This window comes from Pantherophis guttatus, chromosome 2 (genome assembly GCF_059756535.1).
Source record: "Pantherophis guttatus breed Tessera chromosome 2, ASM5975653v1, whole genome shotgun sequence".
In the NCBI taxonomy this organism is placed as follows: Eukaryota; Metazoa; Chordata; class Lepidosauria; order Squamata; family Colubridae; genus Pantherophis; species Pantherophis guttatus.
The window spans coordinates 161,228,074-161,255,611 of NC_142064.1; the positions used below are offsets into that span (position 1 = coordinate 161,228,074).

General features: G+C 35.5%; 1 protein-coding gene across 2 annotated transcripts in view; it reads left to right on the plus strand.

The window, feature by feature from the left end:
- The window catches only part of SLC38A12 (solute carrier family 38 member 12), a 76,985-nt gene that overhangs the window by 10,909 nt on the left and 38,538 nt on the right, over nucleotides 1–27,538 (plus strand). For both annotated transcript variants that reach the window (XM_034408714.3, XM_034408716.3), the window contains exons 3-8: nucleotides 1,894–2,015; nucleotides 6,887–6,968; nucleotides 7,258–7,360; nucleotides 10,448–10,528; nucleotides 22,129–22,228; nucleotides 23,037–23,145. In XM_034408714.3, coding sequence (XP_034264605.2) covers nucleotides 1,894–2,015; nucleotides 6,887–6,968; nucleotides 7,258–7,360; nucleotides 10,448–10,528; nucleotides 22,129–22,228; nucleotides 23,037–23,145 — 597 coding nt within the window. The remainder of the gene's footprint in view (nucleotides 1–1,893; nucleotides 2,016–6,886; nucleotides 6,969–7,257; nucleotides 7,361–10,447; nucleotides 10,529–22,128; nucleotides 22,229–23,036; nucleotides 23,146–27,538) is intronic.

Genomic DNA, 27,538 nt, shown 5'->3' on the forward strand with positions numbered 1-27,538 from the left:
TAGCACAATATTTGATAAAATATAATACATTCAACAAGAGATAAATTGAGATCATCTTCATGAGTCATTATTTCCAAATTGGAAATACTAATAACAATATAATTGCTTCTTAATTGTTTTTTATTCAAAAATATGTTGTTCAAAAATAGGGTCTTTAGGTACACAGGCACCCTTACATTATGCTCTAGTAGAAGTGGGCTCCAAATCCAAATCTAAAAAAGAAAAGAGAGGAGAAAGACAAAAACAGAACAAAAAAAAATGTTCATAAAAGACAAAGTAACAAAGATACACATAGATTGTCCTCCTGGTTGAATACTGATTAAATATATTTCAACTGTAATAGTTTTCCCCTCTTACAAAACAGGTCCTCAATTAATGAATTTCTAAATCTCTACTAAATTACTATATCACATTAAAAATATTACAAATATGAACATCTATTATCAATCAACCAATTTGACCTACCAACTATCTACTGTAAAAAAGTAGTTAACAGCTAGTCCCAACAACAAGCTAAACTTCTAGTTTATCTATGTACAAGAAATAAAAATATTTTGACAGTGAAGATGGGAGTTCTATAGAGAGCTGCTTTTATGTATAGAATTCCTAATAAAGCAGTTGAAGGCAACAGTGTTACTTTCTTTTATTTTGTCTTTCTTCCCCCCCCCTTTTTTTTTGTGTGTGTGTTTCGTACAATTCTGATAGGTACGGTAAATTTTACAGGATTGCATTTTTTTCTGCCATTATCTTCTGCTTTTAGGAAGTGTTCTGTGTTTACTTACACTATATGAATTTCTTGCTCAGAATTGGCTTTCTGCCAGATTAATTCTCTTCATATCAAGTACACTGTGCTTTTGGGTGCCTTGTGTGTAATGATTTCCAAAACCAGCACTATCCGGATAGGTAGCTTACTTGAGAATTTATTGATCTATTTCAGGCCTAAATCGGAATACTTCCTTATAATTTGCAAAAGAGTTTTTATAAGAGTGTAACAAAATGGAGTAACAAAGCATTCTTTGCCATCATGTCAATTGTCTCCCAGCACATGAACTGTACTTCAGCCTGTTAAACTCTATTTGGGAAATGCTGATAGTGAAACAAATTTAAGGTTTTCACATATATAAAGAGGGTGAGGAAGGGGAAATAGGCTAGGAAGCTGCCTGGAAGGAAGTTGCTGAACTTGGAAAAAGGAGCTGAAGATGGTTGGTAAACCAAGTGGGATTTAAGCAGTTTTGGCTGCTGAAGAAGTGTAGGTTCTAGAATAGATGGAACACAAGATTACCAAAGATGTAGACAGACCAGGCTTCAAGAAATAAATCTGTCTTGCACAGAATTATGGAAGGAAAAGATAGTGATATGTAATATCAATGAAAAGTAATATATTGCTAGATAAATTTTATAGGAAGCCCTTGGTTAATTTTAAGGATTTTTTTTTATGTCTTGCAGGAAACATGATGAGAATTAATGCAAGTAGGAAGTTCTGGATAGGTAGGAACAGATGGTAGCAAGCCAGATTTAGATTGCTTTGTCCATGGTGACCTTATTTAGTTCCACCCACTGCTCTACAGGCCCCATTAAGCACATCATGCATTTGGCAAAGTCATTGACTGAGACATTTCTTTGCAGGCTTATACTATGCCAAATGAACCACCTCCATGAGTTGAAGGAAAAAAATCCTTCATACCATAAAGCAATATTATTACTGGAACAGTTAATATGAACTAACAAAGATTATTTTTATTGGGCTGTTAGACTTCTGAAATCACATAGTCATAATACCTGAGTTTGGATTGCTCATGTGGAGATCGGTACTGTATACTGTATACCCAATTTGTCCAAAGATGGAACTAATTTAAATAGTTTCTATTAAATGTTTTTATTCTTTCATTGCAGGTTGGCTTGATTTATATGTTCAACCTCATAGTTGGCACAGGAGCTCTAACTATGCCAAAGGCTTTTGCTGCTGCTGGTTGGCTTGTCAGCCTTATTCTAATAATGTTCTTGGGATTTATGAGGTAAATCATACTTTTCTCAATTTCTCAATTTGGCTAAAACAAGAGGTATGTGGAGATATACCTGGGATTAGCTGCAGCTCATTGAACACCAACTTTCTTTGTTGTATATTTTCAGTATGGTCGCCAGCAAGTAGGGTCAACATAAAATACGCTGCTTTAATTTTACATAGTTCTGTAACTCAAATTCAGCAGCATCTTTAGACCCAGTGGAATCACATCTTTAAAACTAAGGTTAAAAAGGTAGAGCTGGTAAAAGCCTTGAGCAACAGTGACTTGACCCACAGAATGGAATTGGGGATCACAGTGGAAGAAGTAAGAAACCATGTCTTTTGATAACAAAAGACCTACTGTGTGACCTACTTTTGCTGCCAGCAGACTGAATTCTTGTTTTAATTGATTTTTGGCAAATTGAAATAGCACAGTAAATAGTAATAGTACTTAGACTTATATACTGCTTTACAGTGCTTTACAGCCCTCTCTAAGCTGTTTACAGAGTCAGCATATTGCCTGCAACAATTTGCAAACATTTTACCCACTTTGGAAGGATGGAAGGCTGAGTCAACCTTAAGTCTGGTGAGATTCGATCTGCCAAATTGCAGGCATCCAGCAGTCAGCAGAAGTAAGCATGCAGTACTGCACTCTAACCACTGTGCCATTGTGGCTCATACACACTCAATACACATTTATTTTAAGTATAATGATATGATTTTTTTAAAAATAAATTCTTTCCTGTGTCAAGTTTTATTCTTAGTAATTGCATAGATACATCTATATTCTTTACCTTGTTATTGCTGCCTTTAAAAAAAAATCTCAGTTTAATCTATATCCTTGAAATTTCCTGGTGTGCTCCTGTCCAGGTACTACTAAATGTGACCTGGTTTTTCTTCAAGATCGGCCTAGGCCTACTAATATTTCACCTCCTGAAACTATATGAAAATATAATTGCCCTGAAAATTAGATGCCATTCCTAAATTTTATGAACAACACTTTTTGAACAAATGTATCCTATTTTAATGCCAATAGGATACATTGACATTTATGCTTTAAAATGTATCCTATGTTACATTAGGCACGTCTAATGTTTTACTGGGTTGTTTACTTAGCTGCTATTATTAAAGTTAATGGAAGCTGAATATCTTCAGTTTGTTAGGTAACTAACACGTGAAGATAGCTTTGGGATTTCTTGGTGACTTGAACTGTTACATACTGAATATCATAGATGAAGTGTTTTCTGAATAGTCTAATAGAGGCCTGTCAAATTGGCGGCCTGCGGGCCGGATATGTCATGCGCAGGCCACGCCCACCCAAGCTCCGCAAAGGCAAGATATGTCACGATACGTCACGTGATACTATCAAGTTTGACACCTGTGGTCTAATACATACAGAAAATTCTATTTTACACATGTGGTATATTCAGTAATCATTGTTTCAATGAAAATTAATTTGCTGAAATCAGATTCTCTTTTTAAAATTATGCTTCATAACTAAAGATCCATGTCTATCCTTGCCTATTGCATACATTGAAATTTTAGTTCATTTCTCCTGAGCCCTGGTGGCACAGTAGTTAGAATGCAGTATTATTGGCAAACTCTGCCCACAGACTGAAGTTCAATCCTGGCAGGCTTTAAGTTGACTCAGCCTTTCATCCTTCCAAGGATGGAAATGAGGATTCAGATTGTTAGGGGCAATATGCTGACATTGCAAACCACTCAGGGCTGTAAAGCATAAGGAGTGGTATAAAAGTCTAAGTGCTATTGCTATTTAAAATAACTCTTATAAAGCAAGGAGATTACAGATCTCACTGGGAAAACTAAATGCAGTGCGAATGCATTACTTAAAAGTATCTATGGTAAAACAAGAAAACATTGAGTTGCAATGGAAAGAAGAAGAGATAAAGTCAAGAATGTATAGTGATGCCTGAATGTAGAAAAATGACTGCCCGGTACAAAAGAAGCCCATAGGTTTAGTCCCATAGAGAGAATGAATGAGAATTAAATCATGAAACCAAAACATGAAGAAAAAGTGAATGGGTAAGGAGGAGGGGGAGTTGGAATTGGATGAGATCTTGGAAAATAGAGAAACAAGAAGTTCACAATATACCTGAGCGTCCATGATCCCCTCCCCAGCTAGCCAGCCCTGCCTGACCTACTCCTTGTCTGCCTGGCCGGCTGGCATAAAACCTCACCGCTCTTCTCCTCATCCTCCCACTCAAGCGGCGACATATGCATGCAGGGGCTGGCTTCCTGGGTGAAAGGAAGGCACTCAGAATGCAGTCAGCCTGCAGAATAAGATGGTCCCCAGGGACGCCAGGCTCCGTGCATGCTCGCTGCCTCCTGTCCGCATGCCCAGAGGGCGCGGCGGGAGTGGCCCTGCGGATCTAAGGCTGACAGCTTTCCGGCCTGGATGGCCACCACCAGATTGTAGATCAGCGCCCAGTTGACCTAGGATGAGCCGAGGTGCCATGGGCTTGTCCTTTGTTGTTTCCAGGGCGGCTCTAACCACTTCGCGGGCCAGATCTAGCCCATGGCCCTTGAGTTTGACACCCCTGCTCTAGATCATGGTTGTCCAACCTTTTGGTTTGCCTGGACCTTATTGAGTGAAGAGGAATTACATTGGACTGCATGTAAAATATATAACAGAGTTAATATACATAAAGAATACATTTCCTTTATTTTTCAATATTTTTATTACCTTGTGGGGCCTCATTATTAGTTGCCCAGGACCCAATCTAGATGATATATTTCTTCCCCCTACCCCCACCAGTAATGCCCCCTGGAGCAGAGTAGGGAGGTAACGATTGCATGTTGTGCGGAATAAAAAAATAGATTTAACCTGTCCCATGAATGTTTGCCTTAAGTATAGAGAATTCATGGTAATGGATCAGTTTTATATCTCTAAGTGAGCGTTAAAAATGCACAGATCATGCAAGAATTTGTTCTGTACTATGCAAAAAAAAGAGATGCAAGTAAAAAAAATGATAGTTCCCCTCTTAAATGCTTTCTATACTGGTCATTAATAGTCAGTTTAAATTTGTGGATTTGTTAGATAAGTGAAACTAATTATTTACAATTTATGCCTGCATTTAATTGTTCTGCTGTGAGTATCATTACCTTCCATTGTAAAAGTATTTCCTTAACAAGATTTTCTTGTATCCTTCCTTTCTCCCTCAGTTGAGACTGTGTTGTTTGCAAATTAATCTTATAAATTACTACTGAAGGCATTGAAAAAGTGCTGGTTTCTTTGGATGGAAAGCATAAATCTTTATAGATTGCTTCTGAGCTTTGTAAAAGAGATTATTTTAAAACCTTAAGGCTTATCTATAGTTTCCTTCCTTGTGCTGTGATTTCTCTTCCTGTTCATTTCTTTGTATAGATAGGTTCTGTTCCAATTTGTAATTATTTGTTCTATTTGTATTGTATCATCCCTGAAATTTTTCTTACTGCTGTCAAGTTGGAAATGTTTCCTGCAATATTACCCTGATACTTTCACTTCTCTATAAGCACTTCTGAATCTGTGATATCCCTGAAGTATATTTGATATAGTAAGAAGCCCTTAGGGGGAATCATTATCTAGGCCCCGGGGAATAGTTATTATAGATTAATCTTAGCAGAAATGATTTCTCACTCAATTTTTGTAAATTAGTTCAACTTGTAAAGCAGCAAAATATTATTTTTGAGCTTAGCATTATTCTACCCTTTGCTCATTTTTGCTAAAAATAAGAAACAAATTAACTACTTAAGTGGGTGAAAGCTCCATAAATCAAATTGTAATGTTGATTTCTAATTGAAGGATCACTTACTCCCAGTTATTGTCTTAGTAGATCTTAAAAAGTATTTTCAATCCTTAATACATAGCATTGTATGTGAACCACTGACCTATTTCCATATATACTATGGTAAGTTAGGATTTTCAAACCATGGTTTGTAAAATAAATATAACCTGATTTAGATACACTAAGGTATACTTGGTAGCTTAAACCTGCCACATTTATGACTTAATATGATGTGTGAAACCAGCTCTGGTATATCCATATAATCTAACTATTGATCTTCTAGCCTTTTCTGTAAAGAGTGGCATAAATACATGAATTGTCCCCATGATTATTATCTACTATCTCCGTAATACAATTGCTATCTGACTAAATAATAAAATCAGTGATGTAATAAAAATATATGAAAGAGAGTCAATTTGGCATAGTGGTTAAGGTATCAGGCTACACATCATGAGACCACGAGTTTTAGGCCTTTCTTCATATAAAACCAGCTGGGTGACTTTGGCCCAGTCACTTTCTTTCAGCCCTAGGAAATAGGCAATGGCAAACACTTCTGAAAAACATTGCCAAGAAAACTTCAAGGACGTGTCCAAACAATTGGACAAAATTGAACAGAAGAGGAAAAAATGAAACATACCTAGCCTTTCTTTAACTTCAGTTTTGTAGTTCCTTGAAAACGTTGGAATAAAATCTGTCACAAATACATAACATTGCATTTTCCAAATGTGTCTTTTCCATCCATCTACAATATTTTAATCAGGTTAATTTTATTAAGCTTTGCCAATTGACTCCTACCATTGAAGATGGCTGGGAGAAAAGCAAAGTGTCAAGGGAAGGTAAGAATTGGAAGACAAACTTACTTGAGTTCTCCAATTCTTCACTGATACCAAATGTAAAAATTAAAATTCCACCCCTGCTTTATACAAAGCATATTTGGAAAAAAGTTGGCTGCCTGCATTATATTTAACTTTGCTTTCAATATTCAACATTGCCTGAAAACTCCTCAGAATAGAGCTTTAAAATGAACGTGTTAATATAAATGGGATATTGTGAATCATCATTGTTTTTAAATAACTGATATTTTCTAATTCTCTTATAGTTACATGACAACAACTTTTGTAATGGAGGCCATGGCTGCAGCTAATGCTCAGCTACACTTAAAGAGAATGGAAAAGCACAAGGTTTGTGTGGCATGTCTTAATCTGATATCTCTCCAATCGTACTGTTACATCGTAGGAAACTTTTAAAATTGCTCTTGTGCCTGCCCTTAAAATATAGCAATAGATTCGATATTCAGTATGATGGAGGAACTGGAATTCTAAGCATCTTAAAGACCCATAGCTAAAGAATTTTGCATTTTCTCCAGCTAGTAGATGCGTTTTTAATTTACTGCTTAATTTTCTTTTACTTATCAGAATTCTACAATAATCCTTCATTTTTGAGATCTAGATTAATGTCTTACTTTTCTAGGAAGATGACAATGATGAAGAAGATTCTTCATCTGAAGTTTCTGATAGTGAAGTTCTCCCAGATGTCTATGAACGATCAGAAACACGGCCTATTCTATCTGTGCGTAAGTATCTAGCTGATTCTGCTTTCATCTTGACAATATGTAAGAATCAATCTTTCTCAGTTCTTTGCTAATGCCAAAGGCAAGTGAAAAAAGATCCTTATCCTTTATTTAAACTTTCTGTAAATAATACAAGTGTGTATTCAAATCAAACATTTGTAATACTTTACAAACCATATTTTAATTGAATTTTTTTTTTAATCAAAGTAGAAAGCTTGTTCTTCTTTTGCAGATGACCAAAATGCATATTTAAAAAATATTTTTCTTGATTCCAGGCCACATTGCTTGCAACAATGGTGTCCTTGTAATATGCATATTTTGTCCTTCTTTGCAATGTTGGATACATAGTTGGATAACTCTCAGAGCAAACAACATCCCCATTCTCACTGGTTTCAGTAATATACGCCAGATCTCCCTGCTTGTCCATCACTAAATAATGAATGAAGGTGGTCTTATTGCAGAAGATTAGCATTAATCCGTAACATTATGAGGCCAGGTTCCCTGATAATCTGATTACCAAGACCTTCAAAAGCGTTGGAACAGAAGATCACATCAAGATTGGCAATCTCTCTTCCCTTGAGTAGCTAGCTTGGCTCTCCCTGGTTTTAGTTTTCCTTTTATTGATACTATTTCTATACAATGGAAGATAAATGTATTCTAATAATGATGTATATATTAGAAATAACTGCTCTGTTGCATCAATATCAATGATTGGTCAGTTCACTATTTAAAATCAGGATATGAACTTTCTACTCCATTTCTTATCGAGCTTAGGTACAGTATCATATTTAGTAGGTTCCCAACTTTACCATATTCTACTTCTTTAAATTTGATTGGCTTATTAACAGTTCATTTTGTGTAATTGCAGTGAATAACAACAATCAGAAATATACATCACATTTTAATTAAAATGAAATCATCTTTCAAATAGTTTAGAAGCCAACTTTTTTGGTCTGTGTATGTGACTTCTCTTCTTGACTTCAATTACTGCTCCAACTTGGACTGAAGATTTTACAACCACTTAAGCTGCTTTTTACTGTTGCTGCAGTACTTGCTATCAATATATAAAACATTTTTACCTTCAGACAAAACTATAAAATCACTTATTTCCCTTAGGTTTCATTTGCTCTTTATGATCTTCCATCAATCTTTAGTAACTCTAATGGAAACTCATTAGTCTTAAAATCTGTTTGAATTTACTCTTGCAGCATCTATAGGATTATTTTTAATTACCTAGAACAAATGGTGATTTGTTTTAGTTTATTTTGTTTGGGGCACAGGAGTGTTACTTGATTTTCTTCTTTTCCCTTTCTCTTGCCTTTGTTATATATCATCATCAAATTCCAAGTAAACAGGGACTTGCCAAAAGCTGGATCTATTCCTTGTATAGTACAAAGCCTCTGCAAGCAAATGGGAGCTATGAATTCAAATCTTTTCAGGCTCCCATATCAAACAAGCTCATTGTTGAATTGCTTTGTATCAATATTATAATTTTCCATTTTCTCCAGATTATAATCTTCCAAGCTCCCCATGACAACTCCTCTCCAACTAACATAATTTGCTTGAGACATTTATAGTGTAATTTTCAGCCTTGTACAAAACACTTGAAGACAATATCTGCACCATGTTGCTTTCTTTCCTTCTCAGAGGTTATAGAGTTTAACTGATAGTAAACTCTAGTTTCCTTCTTCCCTCATGTCTTGGATTAATATCATATCAAAAGGGAAGAAAATACTGTTGCTAAATAAATTTTACTGAATAACTTCTGCTTTTGAACTGTTTGTGAAAACAAGTGTAGAAAAATTATCTTTTTCACATTTCATTCCATAGATTCTACCTGCTTTGATAAATTCAAGATATGGTTTTGAACTGTTATTGTTGTATAACAATGGGACTGGTTCTTTATGTAAGATAAGAAGTTTCAATTTTAACCTTACATTCTAGCAATAATGGGGGGGGGGGGGGGAAATCTCATGCGTATGTTTCTCCATAAGACTGCTGTGGACTGATCTTGTTGAATATTATAAGAACTATGTAGAAATAGTGGATTATTTCTACTGCATAGTCCTCCTAATGGCTTTACGTCATCCTGAAATTATTTACTGTGCTTCACATCTGTGGCATGTTGTTTGTCAAATTTTTCAAACAGATTATTGCATCGTGTGGATTAATTATGAAGGATTTATGTTTTGAACTAGAACATCAAAACTCTGTCTGAGCTCCAAAACATTCTACTCCCATGTTTTGCACGTTTACCTTCATAAATCAAAAAATCTAAAATTTGTAAATCATTGGGGTCTTTAAAATGGTGAACATAGCTTTTTTTCCCCCTGTTACTTACTCTTTTGGGTCATCAACCAAATCTTCCAGCCTATTTAAGCAGCTGTTCTCCTTCAGAGAGGGAAGAAGGAGAGACTTTTTTTCTTAATTCTGGCCCATAATTAATCAAGTACATTACTCAGTAGTACAACCAAAAGAGTCATTTAAAGGATGAAAAACAAGAGAAGATTGAGCAATTTAACTATAAAACAATTTAAAATGAGCTTAAAAATATGCATCTATTGCAACATTTCTTTCTTTTTATTACATGTATATATGCGTATTGGTACCTCATAAGCAAGATACAGGTCCTCGACATATGACCACAATTGGGATCAGAATTTCCATTGCTAAGCAATGTTAAGTGAGTCATGCCCAATTTTAAGATCTTTATAGCCACAGTTGTTAAGTGAATCACTGCGGTTGATAAGGGAATCATGTTGTTAAGCGAATCCAGCTTCTCCCATTGACTTTGCCTGTTAGAAGCTGCCTAAAAGAATCACCGATGGTGATCATGTGACCCCCCCAGGACAGTGCAACCATTGTAAAACTGGTTGCCAGGTGGCTTAATTTTGATCAGGTGGTTGTGGAGAGGATTTGATGGTTATAAATGTGAGGATCGGCCGTAAATAATTTTTTTCAGTGTGATTGTAACTTGTAATAGTTGCTAAACAAATGGTTGTAAATTGAGGACTACCTGTGAAAGAAATGGTTTATAATATGAATAGTTTGGACTTATTATGGGTCTAAAACGTTCCTTCTAATTTTCAGAGAGACGAGGAACACCTAATATTTTTGAAATCACCGAAAGGGTAGAAATGGGTCAGATGGCCTCCATGTTCTTCAATAAAGGTAACTACTTTTAAGCTATTAAGGCCCTGTTTTATATTTCAGATATGTTTTGTTAGGTTTTTATTTAAACATTATCTGGTTCATTTCCTAAAACATGCCTACAGTTTTTATTTGTGGAATACTTTCAAGTAAACACAAACTAGGAAACGCCTGCACATTAATACAGAGAGTGGAGTACTGCTAAATTATTGTCAAAAAGCTCTCAATTTCCCTCTACCCCCTCATTCCCCCCTTTCCTTTCCCCCCTCAATTTCCCCCTAAGTATAAGTTTTATTGGTGATGGTCTGGCTGAGAACATCTACATTATCCATATCTATGGCTGCTATGGAAAATAGATCAAATGTATGTAAGTGATAGTTCCCAAGATCTGGGATTGAATAAGCCTGTGTATGGAATCGGGGGCCTTTGGCCTCTTCTTCATTAAGCTTTGTATTCATAGCAAAAGTTGAAGTATCGTTCTGGTCAGCATCATCCAAAGTGAGCTAGTAATGGTCAAGATGTTTTGGCTAACTTTATCTTCCCACCTTTCCAAAGGTAGCTCTTTCTGACTTTACCAGATCTAACTATCTGGTAAGAAGTAATAGTTAATGAAAGGAAGTTGTAGGCAATGAATGAGAATGAAATAAGGAGGGTAAATGGGATGCAAAACTACATTTTGTTTATGCTATTTGTATGCAGGAGTACCTTTATTCCACCATTTTGCTTTCCTTTGAGGTAGGGTTACCTTTTCAGAATTAGAACATTTTCTTACTGTATATTTTAGCATTGAATAAATGTCTTGCTTGGGAAAAAAAGGAGATTTTGTTTTTATCATGGATGAGATTAAATTTTTTTGATAGTGTGGCTGGAGAAATACATTGGAGAAATACAGTTCTGGGATAATATGGTAGCATTAATTCTCTATTTCTGCTATGAATAATTTTACACAGTAGAGGGTGCTCAGATCACATATGTGAATGCAGGCTAAGCATACTGTAGTTAATTTTTTTAAACAAATGCTTTCTTTGGTTGACAGTTCAAACAAAATTTATTCAGCTCTTTTTCGCTTATTATAGGCAGGTTGTGATACTAGCTTTCTTTCTCAGAAGGAAAAGTTTTTAAAAACTAATAACGAACAGTTATAGCAAAATAAAAGTATCCCTTCAAAGATAGGGATGGCCCTAATTTGTGTCATATGATTTTTCTGTTCTTTTGATCAGTAGAAAAATATCTGGGTGCATTAGAATGCTTTGGAAAGATCATAGAGATTTCCAAATCCAAGCATACATTATCAAGCACTGAATTTAGCTAGGAGAATAATGAATTCTCTTCCTGCCATTCCTTCTTTTGGCTTCTTGTCTATAGAGGTTTTACATTATGGATATCAGTATTGGCAAAATATTTTAGTGTACACACAGTGTAGTGTTTTGACTGGTCTCTAAATAGTGTTCGGTTAGAAATACATCATAGTCTAGTAGTATAGTGATATGAAGCAAAAATGTACATACTGAAACTGAAGATAGAACCATGACATTTGTACATATTTATTAGCCCATGCAGCATGGCTTTCTATAGGAATGTGGAGGGTGTCTCTAGTTCAAACATATCTAGATAGCAAGATAATTCTAGATAATTTATCTAAGTGATAAGACTCTTTGTTTTTTTTTAATATAAAGGTTTGAATGACAGCCTCTTACTTAATGTTTTAGTTTTCTCATTCAGCTAGACTAAAGTTGACTGCTTCTGTTGCTGAATTATATCTTTTGTCTGGATTAGATGCAATTGCATCTTTTTACAAACAGAAATAAATGCAGGTAATCCTCGACATATGAGAACAGTTGCGACCAGAATTTCCATTGCTAAGCAAAGTGGTTGTTAAGTGAGTCATGCCTGCTTTTTTTTGACCTTTTTGTGGCAGTTTTGTTAACTGAATCATTGCAGTTGTTAAATGAATTGTGTAGTCGCTAAGCAAATCCAGCTTCCCCCATTGACCTTGCTTGTTGGAAGCCGGCTGGGAAAGTCACAAATGGTGATTACGTGACCCTGATACACTGCAGCCATCGTCAATACGTGCTGGTTGCCAAGCACCTGAATTTTGACCACGTGACGGTAGGGATGTTGCAACAGTTTTAAGCGCAAGCATCACCATAAGTCACTTTTTCCGGTGCTGTTGTAAGTTCAAATGGTTGCTAAACGAATAGTTGTAAATTGAAGGGTACCTGTACTGCTGAAAAATCAAATTTCTCAAATGCATGGTTTTGCAATTGTCTTCCCTGCTGTTCCCTTACCAGGGGTTTCACTCAGTTTTTCTTGGAGGTTATTGGGTGTCGGAAATTCCCAACTGCTATCCATCGTTTCCAATTTGCTCTTTCCTTGCCTCACCCTGGCATTTGCCAGGCTTCCTGCAACTGAGGAAATTCTGCATAATTTTTCAGTAAATGAAATCCGCACAACATCAATTACTTGCTTTTAAGAGCTAACTTCTGACCTTGCTTTCTATGTGATGCAGTTTTAGAACAGGGTAAAACAAATGTATGCAGTCACGCTGAATATATCTAATATAATGCCCAATTAAAACCTGGCAAGATTTGCTACCAGGATAAAAAGATATAGCGCAGGCAAAGAATAAAATTTTCAGAATATCATGTTCTATTATAATTGCTGTTATACACAGATCAGTTAGTTATAGGTTTGTTAAAAAAGAAAGCCTTCGTGTTTGCTGCATATCCTGCACATTTCCTTCGGTAATCTTATAAGAATCAATGCTTGTCAAATTGTTATCTTACCAATTTAAGCTGAGACACATAAGACTTCACGCTGTACTTTGTAGGAAATTGGTATGTAGTCTTAAAGAGAAAGAAAGTCTTCTGACGATTTCTATGAAAGGTGTCTAACTCTGAAGGATAGTTTGGCTTGCTCTAACAGGGATTCTGGAATCATTTATTGTAGTAATGGATTCTAGGCATATATGTCATTACCACTCCTGGAGAAATCCATTGATCTTCCTTTTTTGTGTCCAGTAATGAAACTATCTATCAATGAAGATCCATGACCATCCTAATCCCAGTGAACTGACCTATCTAATATTAGGGAAAAACTGTGATCCAAAAGAAACCAAGTTTGCATAGTTTCCCCAGTGATGCCAGCTTAACCTTACAGTTAGATCACGCTAGATCAATACTATGGCAAAGGATCTTAGATGTAGAAGATCAAACAGAAATTGCTGCTTTCTTTCATAATCTTCTCAATTATATTGTAACTGTAAATAATCAAATTTTAATATCTGAACCTGCCTCATAATCATATTACAGTTCCCAAATTTGAGAGAGCTTTATTTTTAGCTTGATTTCATGTTCTTTCCACAGCTGTCCTGAAAGGGAAATACAGGAAACCTCATATGAAATACCAGTTGATTAACTGGTGATTGATTTCTTTTATTGAAATTTCTGGGGGACTCTAACAGCTTTTATCTGCACTATCTATAAAACAATAAAGATAAGTGTATTTGTCTAAAAGTAGCAAAATTTTGCGATGTTATGTATAAGAGTCCCATACAAATGGTTGATAGTAGTTCTTGTTAGAAGATTGTTTTCATTTTATTGATAGTATTTGACCAAAATAAAGTTCTGTCTGTCAAATGAATAATACGGAATATTAAAACAGAAATATGTTCTTAGAATTACCTTAAATCATAAGCAGGAGTCAAGGCATAATCATTTTTATAGCCCAAAGAATGAGTAATGTGAGCATCTTTGTTTTACTTTCTATTTAAGTATCTAGATTATAATCTACTGAACTAAAATTCCTATCAGAAGCATTATTAAATATATATTCAAGTCTGGAATCAAATGATCTAAGTAGTGAGCAATATATTTAGTTGGTTTCATTTTAACAATGAACAATAGCAGCCCTTTCATAATCCTTCTATCTTACATGTTGTCCTTGGCCTGTTAAATGGACTATTTGAAAAACGACAGTCTAATTTTACTGTATATCTCTGATAATATTACAACTGTTCCTAATTCAGTTTTTTTCTGAGAATCCAAGTATTAGCTTTTAAAATAGCTGCTATATTGTTCTTATATTTACTGAGATATATTCAAAATACCCTTCCAGGAGATTATAACCTTGATATGGTAGAAAAGCTCAGTAACTTCAAATAACATGAAAGTGAGGATAGACCTATGAGTTCCTTAAAGATCAGCTTTGCCAGGGAAGTTCTAAGGTGGGGGTGAGGGAATGAAGCTAAGGGCTCCTTAGGCTCAGTAACTGGCAAAGACAGGGGTGGCTGTGTGAGTGTGAAGTAAACTAAACCACCTTTCAAAAGGAATTGTAAATCAAGAAATTATGTAGTGGATTATGACATGTAAGAAGCCTGGACAACAGAAAATTTAAAATGGACAAAGCTGAAAGGTATTAAATATGACATTTTAGGAATAAGCAATACAGCTATATGAAAGAATGGAGTGGCAATCTTTTTTTTTTTTTAAATGTCCTTAAATATGTGGATGGCTGTAACTGAGTAAATTTGGAATCCTATCTAGTGGCATTAGTTATTATTCATTGAATATCAATATTATATCAATTGATATATTTTAAAATGGCAGGATTCATTCATTCAATACAAACTTAAACTATCTTAGATATAAATATGATATCACTTAACTGAAAGTAAAAATGACTTAATGAGCTGATGATAAAAGTGAAAAATTGGGTTTAATATTAAATATTAACTCTTAAAGAAAATTAAAATGAACCAGCAGGCGTTGGTAGTGAAAAAATGAAGGTAGTAAATACTTTGCTTTCTTGGATGCAGAAATAAAGATATATGGAAAACTGGAGAAATTAAAAGGAGATTAAGTCCAAGAAAGAAGACAATGTACACCTAGAAAAGATCATGAAGGATAAAAACATTTCAATAAAACCAAAAATAATAATTAAAATGATAGTTTTCCTGTGGTAACGTATATTTCTGTATACTGGGCACTGAGAGAGAGAGAAATGTCTGAGTTAAGGATTTGGAAATTATTTTTAAAATTATTATGGACCAAATAAACATTGGCTATTCCCTTGAGGTGATGATTGACAAGCAAAAATGCACATATTTCAAGCATGTGCTGTGAGCAGATACAGTTGTGAAAAAATGATTTTTTTTCAATGTATTTTAACACAGATATGCGTTTCATTTCAACAATATTGATATAACAGATTTTATGCAGTACTTACATTTTGTAGTGCATTGTGCGATTGAAAAAAACATAAAAACCTAAACATTTCACATTTGGGAAAAGTAAGCACATTTGTAGATTTACCACTAGATCAAATACCTAAAATTAGAAATGCACCAGATCAGGTACAAAGGATTGGAACATTATTAGAGAAGATCTCGAATGAACCTGCCTTATTGAAACCTCAGATATTTAGTTTGTTTGCTCTTTGTTGTTGAAATGTGAGATATCACTGTGTCTAGATTAAAAGAGCTCTCATAATCTTCAAAAAGGAGATTATAGGCCCCTGTGAGTCTGGGAAAGGGATTTAAAAAGATTGCTAAACAATTGTACATCAATCATTCCACTGTCAAGAAGATGATTAAGAGATGGAAAAGATTTCAAACAAGTGCCAACTTGCCCAAGGCAGGCCATCCCAGTAAGTTCACAAGATTCTTAAAAGATCCCTAAAACCCGGGGTGGGTTCTACTTACCGTATTTTTCGGCGTATAAGATGCACCGGAGTATGAGACGCACCTACCTTTTTTGGTGAGGAAAAGAAGAAAAAGAAATCTCCATCTGCCTCTGAGCAATTTTGCCTGGTTGCAGCAAACAGCAAACAGCCTGCTTTACTTTCATTTTCATTTTCAACATAGCTTGATTAGCACAAGGGGAAAAAAAATCTGCTCCAGCAATTTACCTCTTTGCAGCAAGCAGCAGAGCTTGTGAAAAACAGCTGAGAGCAAATTAGCTGAGATTTGGAAGGCCGATCCAATCAACTTGTGCTAATTAGGCTGTGTTGAAGCTGAAAGGCGCTGTTTTTTCTTGCTGTTTGCTGCAAGGAGGTAACTGCTGCGAGGCAGAGGCCAAAGGGTGGGGGCCAGTGGGTGGGCGGGGCTACATTTGGTGTATAAGACGCACCTAAATTTTCACCCCCTTTTAGGGGGGAACAGGTGCATCTTATACTCCAAGAAATATGGTACCTTTACTACCGGTTCACAACGGGATTGTGCACTCGCGCACATGCCTTCTACGCATGCGCAGATCGCTTCTGGTGACATCAGGGTTAGTGGGTGGAGCTTCCCGCCAGTTTTACTACCGGTTCTATAGAACCAGTCTGAACCGGGGGCAAGCCACCACTGCCTAAAACCCCCAGAATTTTACCATGTAACCTGTAGGTAAATCTCACTACTATTGGTGTCAAAGTTCATGAGACTTCCATTAGAAAGAAGCTGTACAAATTAGATCTACATGGGAGGTGTGCCAAGAGAAAACCATTGCTTACTGAAAGTATTTAAGGGCAAAATTAAAGTTTGCTCATGAACACCTAGGCTGTGAACATGCAAGATAAAGAATTGAGATACTTGGTCACAATATCAGAAGACATGCAAAAAGCCAAAGCTATCATTTTACCAGAAGAAACTGATTCTAACTGTAAAGCAGGCAGGGGCGTGCTTTATGGTATGGAGTGCTTTGGTGTCCATCATAGAATCCATTGTTCATTGTGCCAGAGGGTATTTGAGGATAACGTGAAATCATCTGTCAAAAGCTTAACTAAAAGTGGACCTTGCAACATGACAATGGCAATAACCATTCTAGTAAATCCACCAAAGAATGGCTGAAAAAAAAAGAAGGGAAATGGAGGGATCTGGAACGGTCAAGTCAAAGCCTAGGTCTAAATCCCATCAAGATTCTGTGGAGTGATTTGAAACAACTAGTGCATGCAAGAAATCCCTCCCAACATTGCACAACTGAATGAAGAGGAAAATGAGGAAAAAACTACTCCTATTCAATGTCAGAAACTGTAGACAGTTATAGGAAATGTCTACTTGAAGTTGTTTCTGCCAGAGGGGGTAATAATCAAATATTAAAGGTGGACTTATTTTTTCTATGGAAGGCAATGGCAGGTACAAAAAAAGCCAAAAAGGCAAATGATTGAAGCCTGGAAAATGGGCCCCTTGACAGTCAACAGGAGTGTTGATTTACTACCAGCTTATCAGGTATTAGGAGCCGAGAACTTGGCAGCACAAAGAAAAAACAGGCAACAATTTAATAGTTGGCCATCAGCATCCCAATCAACAACTAAAAAGCCACACACAGCCAGGCATCACTTAAATACTATGCATAGAATAGCCCAAAGCACACATTCTGGTAGAGAGAAGTTCCCTGTTGATTGGCTCCAGCACGAGTCCGAAAGTTCAAAAGAGTAAACCTCTGGTCCCAGTGACAAACCCAGGTTGGATCAATCTGATAGTACCTAACTGTTCTAAAAAGGTAAAAGTGCTGTCTTGAACTTGTTAGCTGAGGCAGTCATAGCTTGATTTCAAACTTGAATGTTAGCCCAAACTCATTTTCTTGTCAGAGTTTCATGAGACTAATTTCTCTTTCTCCTAATTAAGAGTATTTTTTCTCTAATGGGACTATATATTCAATTTAGCATTTACAAAAGGGCTGACAAAAATCCATTATAGTTTAATAAATAATATACATGAATAATGACTTTAATGTTCAAGTTTTATTTGGTTTTAGATTAATTTGAATTTGATTTTTTTTTCTTTGAATAAGATTTTAATAAGCATTTATAGCTGCAGTTGTTTGTACATTTAGCTGGGGAAAAAGCTGCAATAGGTCTTAAAGAATTAATGAATATTTTAATCTATTTACTACTTTAAAAATAATAGTAAAGCCCAAGCTGGGAATAAGTATGCTTTTGATTACCATGCTGCTCTTGTCTCATTTTAATATTATGAATATCTAAATGTGGAGACATAATTACTGATTATTACTGCAGAAAAATAGTTTTGCTTTTATTCTACTGATAGACATATCAGTATTAACAGATGGCTAGTATTTTGTGGTTTTTTTATTGTTTTTTATGCTTTCCTCTTAAATTACACTAACACTTTTAATAATTTTTAAGAACCAAAATATTTTTAGGAGGAGAGGAGAAAGAAGAATATGTTGTAGGTATAAACAAGATTTTTTTCTGGTTTCCATCTATTAGCATACTCTAAAATTATTTGGCTTATTCTTTATGAAATATCATTGCTTAGAACAATTTCTCCAATGGCATAGAAATGCTAGCAATAAATGAATTGATGACTCTTTCAATTGAAGTTATATAATGAATGGAGTTTTATAAATGGGATGGCTATTCTACTGCACTGCCCACTTAATTGCAATATATAATTAGCAATTGAAACTGGCATGCGCTGTGCTTTTTGCATATTGTGTGATGCATTAATTCATGATGGTACACATTTTAGTAGGCTTTGACAGGACACTTGCCCGGAAGGTAGAAAGTGAATTTCATCTAGTGTTACAATTTGAACTTGCGTGTACCACAGACTCTTCTCACCTAGCATCATTGGTTTCAGTTGGATGTTGAAGTCAAAGTCTGATCTCTGGGTAGTCGTAAGGAACCCTCAAATAAGCATCTAAAGAGGAACATGTTGTAAGTCAAGTGAAAAACCAGCCTGGCAACAGACCTCAGCAGGCATAAATATATTGGCGATTAGCGTAGTTCATAGATAATTATTTGTTTAATAAATACATATAATTGGCATTGATCATGTTTCAGTATATCATGCATGGAGGAAACTAGAAAGCTTGTCACCTTCTAGTGAGCCAGATGCTTAAAACAAATGACTGCTTGTCCAAGCTTTGCATCAGGTCAGGCTTTGACATAATTTTGGTAATGATTCATAAAATAATTCGGTAGGAACCTCTTTCAGGAAGTGAGACAAATTATGATGGGGGAAATATTTGCTAAGCAGTTATAGAATTAATACTGCTGAATAGTAGCATAGTGCTCATTTCCATTTATCTTTTGAGCAAAGTGTTCTGGAGAAATAAAAAGACTTTTTCCTTGACCCCATTTAGTAGACATGCAGTGGCTGAGTACACCATGTTGTTTCTGTTTGGGGATATTTTTTTTTAATGTAAAAGGCATTATTTTGGCCAAGAAAAGAGGGTTGCCATTTCTTGTAGTACTTGTATTTTTCTAGCGGTGATATTGGCTGATCTCAAAACTTGAGTAAGATGCGTTTTATACTCAAATGGGAGACTATAAAAAAAAATAAAGATAATTCATAGGCTAGATTGGAAACCAAAACTCAGAAGAAGAAGTTGGCAATTTATTTACTTTTTATCAGGGTGGATTTGATTTAAATCACAATTTAAATCATGATTTAAATCACTAGTAAAAAGGCTTGATTTAAATCATAATTTTTAAAGAGCAGCTGACATCTCTTTTCTGGGAGCGGCTCCTCCTCTGACCTGCTGTTGACTCACCAACAGTCCCAATTTTGCAGAATATACAGCCTCATGCTACATAACTAAGGTCCATTTCATGCTGATTAAACTAAATTATTAATGTATCTTAAATAGAAAACTATCTTTAGATAGATTTTTACTCCCAAAGCATTTTATTAAAATAAATTTGATAAAAATCAAAAAAATCTGATTTTTTTTTTAAAAAAATCATTGATTTTTATCCACCCTGCTTTTTATTTAAATTCTGCATTTATTTATCTGAGCATGGATAAAGATAATCCAGTACCTCAAAACTGGTGAGATATAGGTGGTTTGCAAATGTTGCCCAAAACATATAGAGACATGTTTATGAAATCACCAAGCATTAAACTTGACTGAAGAATACTTAATATTTTAACAGAGTTGTGCATGTGTATATGTATACAGTCTGTGCATATGTATATAACTATGTGTACATATATTCCATCCTCACAAATAGATTGTGGAAGACCATTCCTAGTGCCAAGCTGAATATACTCCATTTTTGTATTTCTTATATTCCTTTTTTCTTCCTGTCTTTGAATTAATACCTTCTGTCCTTGGCCTGATTACTTTGAAAATGAAATATGTTTAGATTGAGTTATTTCAGTTCCTTTTTGAAAAGCAAGCTGATGTGTTTTGGAATTTCTTTATCTTTCCTGATGTCTGACCATAAAGCTTCTTTGAATACCAATAATTTTGTCCCCAAATTGTAAAGAAAAAGAATTGCATCATAGCCTTTTATAAATCATATGGTAATTTGGCAAGATTAGAATCATACCCAGTTTTGGAAACTGGAAGTAAATGTTGGTTTTCAGCAAATCGGTTGCAAAACACATCATGGAAGACTGCCAGGGTTTGTAAATGTGGCCCAATTGCCAGGTGCCCAAAGTGAAATCACATTACTGCGGGGGGACGGGTGGGGGGAGACACGGACAACCGTCAGAATTTCGAATCCAGGTTGTAAGTACTCCCCAGGTAGAACTTCAAACTAGTCTGAAGCCAAGGCCTACCTGTATGTTGTGGCCCGCTAGCGGCCTGCGCGGATTGTTGCTGATCCTGACGACAAGGAGGCTGGTGTGGTGCTGCGCCAGCAGCCTGTGCAGCCAGCGTTCGAGTTGGACAACGAGGAGGCTGAAGAAGATGTGGTGCCAGAGGCAGGGAGTCAGTCAGGGCCTTCAGAACCTCCAGAGGCTCCTTTAAGTGAAGAGGATGAAGAGGATGAAGAGGAGGAGCCTCTTCTCAATGCATGGGCACACACAGCTGCCAAAAGGCAGGAGTGGTTCCTCAGGAGAAGGTCTCCTCGAGAGTAAGGCTTGGGGCTAATTGGCCACTCCCTTAGCCTATTTAAGAAAGAACACAGCTTGCAACAAGCTGCAGGAAACAACTTTAGTTCGCTAATCATCGCGTTGGGATTTCTCTGCAACCTTGATTCTGGGCTTTCTGCCAACTCCAGTAAGACTCTGACTATCTTATCTGTGGAATTCTGGCAGGCTGTTAAGTATGCTTATTAACAGCCGGCATTTGCTAAAACTGCATTATTTGAGTAAACTAAGTTTTGTTCAGAGTTTGTGTGTGCTGTGTTCTTTGGGATCCGTAGCTGGGGCAGAACACTGTAGTCCATCAAAGAGGGTTACTGTATGCTTTAATAAAATGAAATTTCAATGTGATCATATGGTACCTATCATAATTTTTATATACTCTGAGTGAAATAATAGATGCAAATTGTAGTCAAATGAAGCAGGTATTCTACTCTAGAAACACACACACACAGTAAGATCCTTTACTTCTGCCTGGAAGTTTGTCATAGTTAGAGCCTTATATTTAATGTAACATTTTGAAATACTTAATTATAGAAAACAATGTTAACAGATTTTAAGATACTAGATAGGGTACCATATCTAGTATCTGTATTTTTCCTGTAAGGTTTAATTCTACTATGCATTGATTATATTCTTTTTTTCAAGCAGTGTTTTGGATCTGTTTCATTTCAGCATCCATGGGTTCTAAAAAAACAACTTTCAACAAGAAATGACTAAAATATTAAGCTTTTTTTTAAAAAAGTGATACAATTTTGTGAATTGCAATGGTTTATCTTTTTTTCATTTTTCTTCTTTGTAGTGGGAGTGAATTTGTTTTACTTCTGTATAATCATCTATCTATATGGTGATCTGGCAATCTATGCAGCTGCTGTCCCAGTTTCTCTCATGCAAGTGACTTGGTAGGTATGCGTTTGTTAACAATATTGTGGATGTGTTCATTTTCTAAAAAAGCTAAAATATTGATGGTTTTGACTTTTTATTGATGTGCTTGCTTCGATTTCTATCTCAGTTTTCAAGTCAATTTCAGACTATACAAAACTTAAAAGAGCCACAATGTACTTAAAAACCATTGTTAGAAATATCATGAATCCAGCTCATAAAGATAATCAGCAGGAAAGGAGAAGGACTCTGTTACAATGGCAATGGGTATGCCATTGGGAGACTTGAAGGTTGAGGACAGATCATCTTGGAGAAGATCTATCCACATGGTTGCTAAGAGTTGATAACACACATATAAAACTAATGGCAAATTTTAGTGTCTGGATATATTTGTTTACAGCTCGAATTGTTTTCTCAAATAGGCCCCAAGCTAATTAGGAAAGTGAAAACCAGCACTTGAATTCCTGAAAAACATTTGTCAATGTATGCAAATATTCAAGGCAAGCTAAATATACCAGTTAGTAATCCAACTGTGGCATGAATTACATCTTCTGAATGCTGTCTAGGGCAGCCCACATAGAATACATTACAATGATAAGAAGTAACTGCATAATGGAAAACCATTGCCATAACCAACTAGCTAAGGAATAGTTGCAGTTGTCATACTAGCTACATCATCTTCTGCTTAAAATGCTGTTATTACTTGATCTGCAACTGTTTCCTGGACATATTTGTATGATAGAATGTATATTTATGAAGGGAATATGTGAAGGGTCTCCTCACATATTCAGATGAATATTAATATTTTGCTTTGCTTCTTTTTGTTAGTACTGTGACTGGCAATCATTCATGCAGTGTGGAAGATGGGACAAAGTATAATGACACAGACAAATGCTGGGGGCCAATCAGGAGGATTGATGCTTACAGGATTTATCTGGTAGGTGTCACTAACCAAAGGCACAGTATGAATTTTGCTTTGTTCTTAAACAAAATAACATTGTGAAAGAATGATTGATTTAAATTTTAAGGGTATAATCTGCTGCTGTTTTCAGCCTCTTTCTCTTCCTTTTTTTTTTCTCCTGGAAGTTTGTTAACTTTATACCTTTCAGTAGGTCAGCCTTGTACTGTAGTAGTCCCTTGAGATACACATAGGTGGTGGAAAATTAATGATACTTTTCAATGGAAATTACCTCAGCCTCAACTCATATTTATCAGGCTGTCTACACACTGCACTTCAGGCACAGTATCCTGTTGAGTGTTAGCTTTGGCTAACTGTATACTTCCTTCCTAATTTTCCTCTTTTCCTGTACAAGGCAATAACTTAATAGCTCTTCTTTTCCAGGCCGGAAATATTTACAATACTAATAAAGTGATGAAAGCTTGAAAAGGGTTGTCAGACTACCTTGAAAAAGCAACTAAATTTTATTAATATTGCTACTTGGGTCCAATAAATATTAGATGCTTCATAAACTTCAGCAGTTAAAGTAGGACTGCTCGTTGTATGTTGGCATTTTATAAATGAGTGTGATTTTTAGCAAATATGTTCACTCGTCCTGCTTTACCAATATTTCAGTATATAGTAAAAGATTTTACCAAAGCAGGCATGTGTAAATTTTCAGCTTGGGATCCAGTTCATTTTATTCCAAACTTGTGATATACCAGTTGAAGCTGCATGTGAAAAATACACTGCCTGCTTAAAAAAAACAACTGAAAATTAGCTCAGTATTTGAACTAATTTCATTCTTTCTATGGAAAAATCAACCATCTATCTTGATTTTAGAAGTATAATTTAAGATGTTAAAACAGATATTTTTTTGCTGTTGTAGTTAATCAGGTGACAGACTAAGGAGTTTGCTTGTCTACTGCAGTTTATCCAGAGATTACCTTCTTCATACTTCTATGTTTGTCATGAATTTACTTTGACATTCGGCTGTTAGTTGGTAACAATCAAGCATTAAACGTAATAATTAAGGAAAAGAGTGATAAAACAAAAATCTTTTTAAAAAGTTCATCGGATTTTTATTGCTACAATCATGGCAGTGGCAGATGGTAAGTAAATCATGCAGATGGCAAAGAAGAAACAAACCTGAAGCAATAAATACAGTTTTCCTTCAGGGTACTCTGTGCATCTTAAACTTTGTTCCTGCACTCCTGACTAGTTTATTACTATGAACAGCACGCTTTGGGAGGATGGGTGACACACAGTAATAATGCTGAAACAGGAAGAAAGCCTTGGTAATATTAAGAAATGCCATAGCCTGGTTAATTATTTAAAGGAAGTATTGTTTTATTAAATTGTGTCTAGGCCTGTTTCTCCAGAATTTTTATACCACTGAAGGTTTCTTTTGTACTGAGTTTCAGTAACAGTTTGATCCAGCAGAAGGAAAGGCGTGCAGGCATTAATTATGGCCTGTATCTCTGAGATATTGCACCTATAATTCATAAGGTAATATTTTAAACCAGGGATGGAAGAAAATGTGTCTTTATGGAAACAGTAGGTTGAGTATTCTGTGAAAGCAATAATAGTCTATAATAATACAGTTCTGTAATGCTGTCTTTCCTTGGCTTTGTGGTGCATTTGGCATCTTTAATGTTGCAGCTTTAACAGTATGTAAAAATTAGTAGTGGAATCAATGAACCTTCTGTGCTCAGTTGCTGACTGACTCTAAACTATTAGGAAGAATGATTGGGTTGAGTGTTTCAGAATCATTGCTCATGGCCTGCGGTGCATTCATACTTTGAGATGAAGTGTTTAAAATTAAACGACCTGATTCCCAAAGTTGCATGTGATCTCTTTCCTTTATGGGCTTCAGAGCTTCATATGACCACTGCAGCAGTAAACCAGCAATATGATTTACTGATTCCAAACCTCCCCCAAACACAGGTTTAAAAAAGTAGCATAGGTTTGCTCCCATGTGTTACACCCTTCCCACATTTTTTTGAATTTACTTCATTATTCTATATACTGTGGCCTTTGCTCTATTAAAAAAAGAAGCAGCAGCAGTAATAGTTAAATAGAATCCTTGGCCACCCCTCAAAGTTGTCCTTCCCCGATCTAGATCACTAAATATTTTCCTCATTTTTCAGTTTTCCCGTTGACAGTTGTATGCACTGCTGTAAAGACAGTTTCCCTAATAGGTTCATTGGGAAGGAGAAAATAAGGCTTCCAATTGAGTCCACTATCATTTTCAGTAAATATGGTAAAGATTTCAGTGTATGTGAGTTTGTTCTCAAACTGTCCACTTTTGCCCCCCAGAAAGTTGAAGTTTGCATTCTGGTTTCCTATATTGTACTATATTTTGCCAGTTTCTTATATTGTGCTATATTTAGAATTTCAGAATTGCTGTTTGTCCATTATGGTAATTTATTATTTATACACATGTGTGTACTCACACACACAAGCACATATGTACTCTCTTTATTCTAAGATTTCTGTTCCTTTGTACTCTTCTCCCTCTCCTCTTGAAGTATTAACTTTTTTATTATACATTAACTGAATCCTGAAGCTAGAAAAGAAGAAGAGAGAATGATGGGCTTAAAAATATTATTTTGTAGTTTAATGTGCAAAAGCTTCTCCAGAAATAGTCTTCATTCCTATACCTTGAATGAAGGCCGAGTGCCATGCACGTAGTGAAAATATTTAGACAGATTAAGCTGCTTGCTGATGAGTTTCCTTCCTGTGCAGCATCTTAATATTACTCTGCAGGCTCCAGCAACCTAAACATAGCTCTACAGTCTGGTAGGCTTACATTTAATCTTCGTCTTTCACAAATTTTGACTCTCTTGTAAACTACTCCCTGGAAACTACCATTCCAAAGTATAATCTTGATATAATAAACAAGTAATTAAATAAAAGTTGTTTAGATGATAAATGATTAAACGTTCCCTCACTCTCAAACATCATGTTGTTGGATGTGGGATAACCATTTGTCTGAAGTGGTATAGGGTGGAGGTTGGACTAGAAGACCTCCAAGGTACCTTCCAACTCTGTTATTCTATTCCGTTCTATCATTTTGTAGGCTTTTTACAGATGGGTTTTGAATCTTGGTTCACTCATGAAGTGTTGTCAATATTTCCCCTCCACCCTAATAACTGGCATATTTGGTGGCATGAATTCATGACAATGCAGATTTATTGGTTAAAGCAAATGATAAAGTTTGACCATGTTTTCTGGTTCTTATTTATTGTTTATTGGCACCACAGCATTCAGATTCCAAGTGGTTTTGGAATCACTTGCAACCTCCGGTTGAGTTAATTTTTCCCATTTTAGCTCAGATAATAGTTTGAAGCCATATTAGAAATTAACTTGCAATGCTGGTTTGGAGGGCATATATTTTCCTAGTTTGGATGTAAACAGTTTATTATATAGAAGGAGCAATTAATTGACATAAAGTCAAGAGAAAGGTTGAGGGAGTTTATAGCTTTCTTGAATAATAACAGACCATAGCTTGGCATTATGCCTGAAAATATCAGTATTATTTATAAGCTGTCATAAATATTTTTTCTTAGTCCAGAGTGATGAGGCAATTATGCAGCATATATTATTTAAGAATGGATAGTTCTCTTTGCCATACATTCTTGAATAAGCTCTTTGCTTTGTTCTGCAGCAATTCTACATGTGGATTATGAATTAACGAATTAGCATCCCATCCAGCCTATTTATTCTTAATCTTATATATCAGGCTCTTTGGCAGGGGCTAAAAGTGAAAGTGATTTTTTTCCCAAGGAATATTTTCGCATAATTCTCATTAGCAAGATTTATTGAAATGAATGGGATGTGGTTAAAAGAACTGTAGCAACCAAACCTATTATTTATTTAAATCCAATATATCCATGTGCATATTAGGACCAAGACATTCTCCTTTTGTTTTCTAACAGGTGTTTTGGGATCTGTTGAGAAGGCAGGTTTCTTCACTGATAATGGAGAGAGTTGCCCCTGGCTTTTACATAATGGCCTTCTAAATATTTATCAAAGTAGAATCAACCCTCACAAATTACAGCTTTGCTGTTATCTTTGTGGCGTAGATCTTTGTCTTGGCTGTTATGTTAGAATTTAAACTGGAACAATTAGCAAAGGGATATAACACAAGAATCGCAAACAATTCTTTTGATATCTGTCTGTCCAAATTGCTTTAGTTTTCACTCTACTGTTCAACTATTTTTCAAGCACAAGGAAATACTTAATGCTTTCCAGATAGGAGGACAAAATATTGATTTGATATAGAGTGTTGCAAAATATGTTATCTCCAATCTAACTTTGTCTGTTTGAGACATTTTATTACATCTGTTGGGATGCAATTTTTGAGTTAATTAGGATGAGGCTGTATTCA